The sequence below is a fragment of the Buceros rhinoceros genome, unplaced genomic scaffold (assembly GCF_000710305.1).
Source record: "Buceros rhinoceros silvestris isolate BGI_N320 unplaced genomic scaffold, ASM71030v1 scaffold28024, whole genome shotgun sequence".
In the NCBI taxonomy this organism is placed as follows: Eukaryota; Metazoa; Chordata; class Aves; order Bucerotiformes; family Bucerotidae; genus Buceros; species Buceros rhinoceros.
In genome coordinates this window covers 3908-13795 of record NW_010406945.1, presented here as the reverse complement: position 1 = coordinate 13795, position 9888 = coordinate 3908, and the positions used below count along the sequence as shown (strand labels likewise).

Sequence of the window (9888 nt, the reverse complement as noted above, 5' to 3'; positions counted from 1 at the left end):
AATCCAGCGCGCTCGTCCGGCCCTGCGTTGACTCTGCAATTAACTCGAGCACTAAGGGCTCAGTACTCTCACTCGAATGGGCAGGCTCCGCAGCCTGCAACGGGGGGCACACGTCTTTCTTAGAAACCCCCAAAAACCCCACTTCCAGTGTAAAAGCACACAAGAAAAAGCACTGTGGAAACAGCAGGTCTGAGACGAGTTTATTGATCTTAAAACCAGAGCAAAAAGCTCCACGATGCAAACATTAACTGGATGTCCCGTGTACCTTCCTCCTGTCGGTGCATCCTCCCCACCAGGTACCCTTCTACAGCCTTCACAAGTAGCCGAACGGCACCGCCACCACGCGCTACTCTCACATCAAATTTCATTATCTCTCCTGTCAGCCTGCAGCAGACAACCAGCAAGCAGAAAACCACCACCCTCAACCATTCCTGGTTGCCACAGACCTGCCTGCCACCGCCAGAGTGCTCGTCCTGCGCAGCGTGCAGACGAGGAAGCTGAAGGGCTAATTAGCTCTCTCACAGCAGCCCCTGAGGAGGCTGGCCACTGGGATTAACTGGTTCCCTGCCTCGCTGCTACAGCCCTAGTGCAACAGCAGTCTGAGCAGCGGGAATCAAGGCTGGAACGGGCTGGCCGGGAGGGAGAGGATGCCGAAGAGCCTCTGCCCTGGACAGGTGTATTACCAGCACATACTCAAGCTGCAGGCTCACTGCTCCACTGAACTGCCCCAACCACCCACACGCTAACCCAGCACACTTGCGGTTCCTCACATCTCACATCCCTCACAGCATCCCCGCTGTCCCCACTGCAGGACAGAGACTTTAACCACTTGCACTGGGTTTTTCTTGTTTTTCTCTCCATTTTTAAGTGATTATCCAGCTCTTTATCACCAGCATATTTAACTCCTATCTGCTAGTGCACGTGTGCACATACACCGATGGGACTTCAGGTGGTGCTAAGCTATCTCTGCATTACCTCTCCTCACTGTTTATAGATTTGAGGCATGTAATCTGAGTGCCTACAGACAGGTATTACACACCCTACATGGGTCAGCTGGAGCCACCTAGTCCTAGCCCCGGCTGAGGACCAGGACCACCTTCACTCCCCGGGCTGCTACCCCAGCACGGCTTGCTTGTTATTCACAGGCTCCAAATTTCCAGCTACTCTGCTCTCTAACCCTCAGGACACAATGCATCCTCAAAAATAACACAGGGAGAAAAGAAAGTATCCATACAGATCTCAGCTCAGCCCAAATCAGACCTCATCCAGAGGAGAGATGTTGCCTCTGTGAAGACTCCCAGCTCCCATGAACATCTGGATCCAGCAGAAGCCAGTGGGGCATTCTGCAGAGGCAAGACCCTGCCAGGGACAAATCCAAAATTTGGCTAGAGCCAACTGCCTCCCCCCTCCCCAAGCACAGGAGCCCCAGCCTTGGCCAGAGGCAAGACTCTACGTCTTCTGCGCTCCTGCGTCTCTCCCCCAAAATGGCCAGGGCCCTCCTTGGGGTGAGAAGCAGCTCTTCCACTACTAGACACTCACACAAGCAGTGAAGAGATGGGAAAAAATGACAGGCAACCAGCCATTATATATAGCCATTGTTCTTTGCCTAGCACGTTAGGTACACATACTTTAGTCTGAAAAGTCTCAAAAAACCCCAGAAACTCTGGATAAACCGTATTTGACTAATGATAAATGACAGAGCAGAGCAAAACAGCTGTGTCTCTCCTAGTGACGATCAGCACACATTTTTAAAACAGATGTTTCTGGTTTTAAGCAAATTCTGACTTGATTTTTTTTTTTTATTTTCCTGAGGACACAACATCTATCAGATCAGAAATTTTTAAACACTTAATTAAAAAGGACAACTCCGACCAGCCGCTTGCAGCCCCCAAGTGAAGAGGGATTTTTTAAAGATACATGGAAGTAATAGTTCCATAACTAATAACATTTCTTTAAAAAACAAAGAACCTCCCCCCCCAAAAAATCGTTTCAAATCAGAATCTGAAAATACCAGAATAATAAAGCTGTACAATTCATGTTCTCAAATAAAGCCTGAAAACGAAAACACGGTTTGCTGTTAGCCTGCAATCATCGACATTCCGAAATACCACCTGCCCAATAATAAACTGACAATTAATGGCAGGTTTCCTGATAAAGGAAGCAGGGTGATGCATTTCACAGTGTCACGGGCTGGGGCTGTCAGAGCTATTTCCTATGTCAGGTTATCTTCATCATGCATTTCATTTCCTGCCGCTAAGCATGGTTAAAGGAAAAAGTCACCAAGCAAATGGTGTAGTGGTAAAATCAGATCTGGTTGTTGAAAATAAATCTTAGCCATTTGAAAAGGCCCCAACTACCTCATGTAGCCACGGTGAGAGGAGAAGAGCCCCTCCACAGGGGTCAAGAAGAGCAGTAAAGGTCCTCACACAGTCTTCCTATCAAATATACATCGGTGTATTTCCCTCACATTGAATTTTCCACCAACTGAAAACCTGCCCCATCTCTTTCTACGCCATAATAAATCTAACTGCCATCCTCCTCAACGCTGGAATGAGGGATGGGTGCTTCGTGGCGGGTTCACCAAACCTGGTGTTAGGCTGTAGAAAACTCGCCTCATGTAACTCCGTCCTACATAAATCAGATTACAAAACAGATGAATAGTGATTTATTTTGCATATGCCAGATACACAATATGATTAAATCAAAAACAGATTATCCAGTCTGGCTGACTTCTGCCTTTAGCAGAAAGATTTATCAAGTTACAACAAAAAAAACCCCCAACCAAACCCAAAGAAAGATACTAAGCAGCACACTAGAATATAGACAGGGAGGAAACACAGCCAAAAACTTCTCCTAAACTTTGTGAAGGTGTTTAAGCCCCATTTTTCACCTGACTGCTATGGACTGGGGAATTAGATTACCACTACACTTTCTAAGCTACTACATGCCCAAGGCCACCTGAAAAAGAGATTTGCAAATGTTTTCATCCATAACTACGCTGCTGTGCAAAAGGTGTCAGAACAAGCGCCGGTCTCACGCAGAGACAAACTCTGCTCGTGGGCCAAGTACCACAGCATGAACTCATCCACCCCGGGCAGCTGCCGGCCAGCGGCACACACCACTGCCTGGACAAACAGGACGGCAGGCGCGTTTCAGCACATAAAGTGAGGCGACTGAGGAGAAACACAAATAACAACTAGAGAAGCCACAGGGCTGCTGAAGCTTTTACCAGGCTGCTAACTTGCCCCTGCTCCAACTGCGCTCCAAATGCAAGTATGGTTACAATTCCTTATTTATTACCCACGTCTCACATCGAAACAGATGCCTGTGAAATATCCTCGTGTGCTTTTTTTTGGAAGAGCAAGAAAACAGTGCTGATGCCTATGTGTCCACCAACTTGACTGTGGTCAGAAAAACATACCTGCTTTATACCTCACCTATGAGTTAACTTGGGTAGATTTTGCTCTCTCTTTTTTTTTTTTTAATTTCCTGCCTGACAATTGAGCAATCTGGCTGCGAGCTGTTAAAGGAGATGCTGTGTCCCACCCCAGACTTGGCTGTATGTTGCTGGCACGTGCAGAAAGTAGCTCCTCCGTGGAGTGCATGCAGCGCGCTGGAATTCCTCGTGCTGCAGTCTGAAAACGCGAGTCGTCGCCATGCTCCCAGACAATACTTAACACTACTGCCCTAAAACTTCACATTCAGAGATCCATCTGCAAGGGAAATTTTTGTATTTGACGGCTTAGAGAAAGAGCAAGAAACTGTTGCTGCGAGAATGGGGATAAGGGGCTGGCATCACATCTCTGCTCATACTGAATTTAGAATCACACGATGGCCAAAACATTAATAAGATGCTCACGGGGGGATTTGAATGAAGTGGAAGAGAGTCAGCAGAAAGCATGGGCAGGATTAAATCAAACAGGCAAACAAGCAAACAATCAGTTTACTGAAGAGAAGATCCCCAGCAGTCGTCAGCGTTATGGTACAGCAACCTAACGTAATCAAAAGCCCCCGCTATGTGGTGGCAAAGCGAACACATTGAAGCATCTAAATATCCCCATCCAGCAGGAACACAGCAGGACAGAGAAAACCATCAGAGGCATTGCGGGGTCTTCCCTGTCCGCTCCCCCCCCACCTCAGTCAACACACCGAGTCCCAGGAGATGGTCACCGACAAAATCTACGAGTCTCCTTTCACTGGCTCTGGCCCAGACAGCTCTGCCTTGCTTTGTCTGAGGAACTTCCTCTCACTTGCCATAGACATACACAAGTTTGCCATGAACGCACAGGTCAGCAAATCCGGTGCTGCTGCACTAGTGACTATCTCATCAGAAGATAGCTGGTGCCTTTTTTCACCTTCATAAAACCCAGTTTCTTGAGAAATTCAACTTCTCCCAAGTAAGGTTGTCCTCTAGCTCATGATATGGACCAAAAATATCTATTAAAAAAAGAAAACAACCAAAAAAATTCATCAAGAGCATCTGAAAGGTGCACAAATTGAAAAAAAAAAGAAACTGAAGGAAATCATATGGTTTGGGGCCTCAATGAACGATGTTTGCAAGCTTGAGTTTAATACTGTCGTAGCCACAAAAGTGGAATCCAAAAAATCCACAAAAAATAGCCAAGCCCACTGATGCAGATAAAAGCCAAATGTGCTTTTGCAGCTGGTAGACAGGTATCCAGCTCTACCTCCTCTGGGTGCAAACTGCAGCCTCCACATGTAAAATTACATGACCTCACGTCTGTGAGGTCAAGAACATACATGTGTATTTCTGAGGTTCAAAAAGAGATCTCAGCTAACGAAAATGTGGCTTTCAATGGTTAAGAAAAATCAACTGTATGAGAAAATACAGTAGGGAGCTTTTATAAGCCACCTGGAACTGGGTGTCTATTCCTGGAAACTCCTTTTGGTGTGGTACACCTCATACACGCCATATGCCTGACCAGCAAACCCAACCATCTCTCTTCCCCATCCCCTCAAAAAATACTGCATTTAATGAAGACTCGAGTCTTACAGGCCAACGCGCTTCCTGGATTAAACTGACGACACTTGAAGAAATCACAGTGCTTCACTTTTCAATGAGGAAGAAGCTGTCTCTAGGAAATCCCAGGTTGTGTTTAGTTAAATACAGCAGCTAAAGAGGAAGTCATAAAAAATGTGTAAGAGACTCAGAAACCCAGCACTTCCATAAGTGCCTATTGTAATACAGGATGATTCGGGACACGCTAACGGGTGGGTAAAAACTAAAAATAGGGGGGTTAGTTTTGGAAATAGTCACTAACACTGCCTCCGTACCTGAGGGGCAGAAGTTCAGTCCTGTAGTTCCATTTTTCCTTTGACATTTTTGCCTATGAGAGAAGCGATGGGGAAATGTCACAGTAAGGATGACGGCTGAGGCAGGAAGGGTTGGGAAACACAGAGCATCGCCTGGTCGTACAACAACTGCCTGGTCGAGTGTTTCTTTTTAAACTACTTGCTACATTAGCTATAGAAGAGGCACTAAAGACCAAAGTCTCCTGCACTTGAGCGAGACAGCACAATGCGTAAATACTAAAATTAAAAAATACCTTGGAGCTAAAAGCTAAAGCAGAATTTCACAAAGACCACCTCTAGACTTTCCACATAATGATTTACCTCCAGTGGTTTCTGAGGCTGGCGGGTACAGTCGGGGTCTGGAAAAGGTACGGTTCCCATCGCTACCTCAGGGTTTGCTCCAAAGCTTCCCCTGAGAATCTCCGCTTGGACTCTGAACACTACCCACACCCAGACTCGGTGCGGGGCCCTGGGCTGCAACCCAAGCACCGCAGACATGTCCCCAGCAGACCTGGGTGACCCTGTGCAGCTTCAGCCCCGGCTGCAGGATCACGATCCTCAGCACATGCTCATAGCCCTTGGGGAGGATGCGCGAGCCCAAACCTGGCCTGAAGAGCCCACAACCAGGGGACGAGGCTGAGCCTCTGAGCTCACAGCAACCAAAAGAAGCACAAGGCACAGAAAGACTGTGTTTCTGTTAAGGCAGGCATGCCTATATATATAGATATATATGTGTGTGTGCGCATATATATATGTACACTCTTTATATATATATATATATACACACCCTTATGATTCCCCTCCTCCAGGACTTGAAAAGTCTAAAGCGGATTGAGCTTTAATCATGACAAATGAAGAACATCATCAGTTTCACAAACACCACAAAAAAGCAGCTTCCCTTGTAGACTGATGCCCACTATAAAACCCCAGGAAAGGAGACAGCACCCGGCCGACGGCCTGCCCGAGCCTGCTCCCTCCTGGCCCCAAAGCGGTGGGAATGCAAGAGAGGGGGGGAAAGGTGTCAGTTATTTTCCAAGGGACATTGGCTTTTGATGAAAATTGCCCCGCGTGCTCAGGAAGAGACAGAGGAGGTAATCCAATCTGGTTATCTTGAAATCATTATGACTGGGTAGGTTTTGGAGCCCGAGTTGTTTGTTGGAACCCACCTCTCCAGCCCTCACATTTGAAATAGAACAGATGTGTAACATAACAGGAAAAAAAAAATCCAGCTTTGTTGTGACAAATTCTTAACCCGTTTTTTTGGAGAGATTTAAAATAACATGGTTTCTGTTGCGTAGGCTGTGATCCTGTTGACGTCCGTGCTCTGTCACCCAGCACTTTCATATACATAAAACAGAAGTATTTTTGGTGGAAGGAAGCATGGTCAGTGTATCTGATTGGTAAAATAACTTAAAATCACATTTTGATGGTAACTTCCAAACGCCCTAGAGCACGAGTTAATGAGATCACATGGAAACATATTGCAAACCAGGAAATGTGTTTTATACAAGACCAAAACAGTGGAAAAAAATGTTAAATACACAATGTAGCCAGGGCTCCTTTTGTACACTTCACCTTTCTTGTTTGTGTTAGCACACGGGCACGCCGGGCGCCTCCTGACAGACTGCAGCCAAGCGCCAGCGGACCGCTTGCTGTGACGGAAAGATAAAAGCCTGTCTGGTCAAACGGTCCCGCTAGGGCCCTTGCAGTCTTTGGCTAAAGGCAGCCCCCGACGCAACAGCCAATGGCTGGCATCCCCAGTGAACGTGGGCTACTCAGCATGTCCCGGGTGAACATAAAAGGCTTTAAGTACGCGGGAAGACTCGGAAGGATTTGCTGGGTGGTAAAAGTCACTCTTCCAGCTCCAAAAGGCAGCGAGTCCCCACCTCTGGACAGCTCAGCCAGACCCAAGGGGGCTGCCAAAAGTGAGACTGGCATGGTTGAGTGCCAGGGAATGTCTCACTAGTTAAAACATTTCAGCTATGTGCCCACTTGTTTCATTTTCAGAAAGACGGCTTTGTGTCAGAACCAAGCAGCCAGGTGTATTTGGGGAGGAAGAGGAGAGGGGGTGGCCATCACAACCCAGGACTAGGAACAGCTTGAAAACTTTTGGAAAGCCAACGTGCTTCTGTGTTTACAGTCTCTGGGCGACTTCAAAATCCAGACCATGACTGAGATCGAAAGAGAAAGCAATGGATGTAACTCAAATCCTGGCTATTCTGTGGTGCTTCCTCCCCAGAGTCCTCCCGTTGATAAATAAATGGACCAGTATAAAGAGTACTATCGACTGACATATAAAATAAAAACGGTGGGAAAGGGGGGAAAAAAAGAAAATCGCTATCCATCACAGATAGGAAAAGATGATCGATAAGCAGCTTTAAGCTGCTTATGATTGATAAGCTGGAGTAAAGGCTGAAATAAAGCACAGAAGAACCATATTTGTATCCTGTTTGCATACACCGTCTATAAAGCGTAAATGTAAAAGGCCCTGCAACAGCCACGATAACAAGACCACCTCCCTGTCCTGCAGTAAAAACGTACTAAGACATGATGAACCACTCAAGTAAGCCACAGGTCTGATGGCACCAAACTGCCCTGCAGTTCGGCGAGCTTCTGAACATCCCCCTCCCAGCCTGGCACAGCTGGGGCTCCTCTCCTGGGAAGCAGATAACCAACCACGACCCATGCGTGGCCAGCTCCTAGAACAGCCTTCAAGGCTTTACTCGTGGTCACGCCACACCAACAGACAGAGGCAGCATCACATGATACAGCTACATGGATGGACAGATTTGGCAGGAAGCAGAGACAGGAAGGGGAAGGGGGGAGAAAAAGCACGCAATAAAGATACTATCAGGATTGCCCTTTGGGTCAGGATTTCTTACCTCATGTAGGATGTTGGAGACAAAGACTTTGGTTTGGCCCACTGGTAGGGATGCTGTGGCACAGACAGATACTGCTCACAGAAGTTTCCTTTCCTGATGTGCTGAAAGCTGGAGAAGTCTTCTGGTGACAAGTCGGCAGTTGGCGATACAGTCCCGTGATCCTCACCAGCTGGTTCAGTTTTGAGAGTCATAGACGGGGTGTGATCGATGGCTGTCTTTCTCGACTTCATGGGAATCCCATCGTTCATATCTATGGTGCTGTCAGTGGTGAGGGCGTTGATGGCAGCGACGATGGCAGAGCTGGTGTACTGGTTGGTGTTCCCCAGCCATGTCTCATCTGTGACGCTCACCCGCGGCGAGTTTTGTGGAGAAGGCGTGGGGGAGTGGTGTGGGGAGTAGGAGGTCTGACGGCCGTTGAGGCTGTACTTTCTCTTGTTGCAGGGAGATGGAGGCCTGGAGTTGCGAGCCCCCAGCCAGTTCTCTTCCGTAATGCTCGTTCTGGGAGATGTCGATGGAGAGTGCCTTGGGGAACTGAGCAAAGTGCAGGCCACCATGCTGCGCTGGTAGCCCTCCTCTGTGTCAGTGGTCTTCGGAGAGACGCACGGGGACTGCCATGGAGAGGTCTGGGGTGAGGTGTACGGATACGAGTAGTTGGACTCATAGGAAGACGCTTCAGAGTTGCAGCTTCTGGAAGACAAGCTACTTGCTGGACTCAGGCAGGATGGGTCTCTGTACGCCTCGATGTTCGGTAAGTTCAAAGTGGCAGTGGAAGGCGACCGCTTGGCGTTTGGGATGGCCTCCTCAACCTCATCGTGGAAAAACTGGTTGTTGTTATGATGAAGTCCCATGTAAGAAGTGATCTCAATTCTAGGGCTCTCCAGCGCTGGAGCTCCATTAGGTCTGATGTTTGGAGGCAGGTAGTATTCGGAGGCCCCACTGTCCATGTGTCCTCCATATCCAGATGGATGGTTTGTCGATGGGACAACTGAAATGACGGGATTTGCTGTCTGAAGCCCATGACATGGAGTTGACAATGAGGAATGTGCCACGTTTAGAGGCAAGCCAGCATTTACATTTGCTGATGTATAATTATAGTGTTCTAGAAAAAACAAACGAACAAAAGAGAAAGATATGAGCTGCTGCACACTACTCTCTTAGTAACACACCCAGCTGGAGCGGAGGGCCACGGCACAACATGCAAAAGCCCAGCTCTCCTTAACAACCCAGCCCACAGGTGTGCCATGACAGGGGAGGAGCTGCAGACCAGCAGCCTTCAAAATGCCACAAACTGAGCAGCCCAAGACAAGCTGCCTTGGGAGTGGGGTGTACATGGACTGAATTTGTCTCAAGGATATTCTTCTTATGTGAACCTTCAGAGCAAAATATCGAGTCTTCAAGCAGCGTTCTTTGAGCATTCAGAGACTGCAGCGGTGCTGAAGAGATGTGCTTTTACGTAAGTGAGCCTGACTCCCTCCCTGAAAAGCTGGAATACACAAGAAACACAGGACACAAAACAAAAGTGGAGGCGGACTAAAGCAATGAACATGATCAACTGCATTCTGTTAAAAATATTATACACAACCGAAATTTCCATTACAGCAAGTTTCCAACTGGTTCCAGTTAACTAAGATTTTGGAACCAGACACATCTATTGACCTGCTCTGGCTGCTGGGACCACTTATCCTCCAGCCCA

General features: G+C 47.6%; 1 protein-coding gene across 1 annotated transcript in view; it reads right to left on the bottom strand.

Annotated features, from left to right (window-relative positions):
• The window catches only part of LOC104491841 (nuclear factor of activated T-cells, cytoplasmic 1-like), a gene marked incomplete at its 3' end in the record, with an annotated part of 15265 nt that extends 5976 nt beyond the window's left edge, over positions 1 to 9289 (bottom strand). The window contains 1 exon segment of the mRNA XM_010134314.1: positions 8196 to 9289. Within this exon segment, the coding sequence (XP_010132616.1) occupies positions 8196 to 9139 (944 nt within the window).
• Between the last annotated feature and the right edge of the window lie 599 nt (positions 9290 to 9888).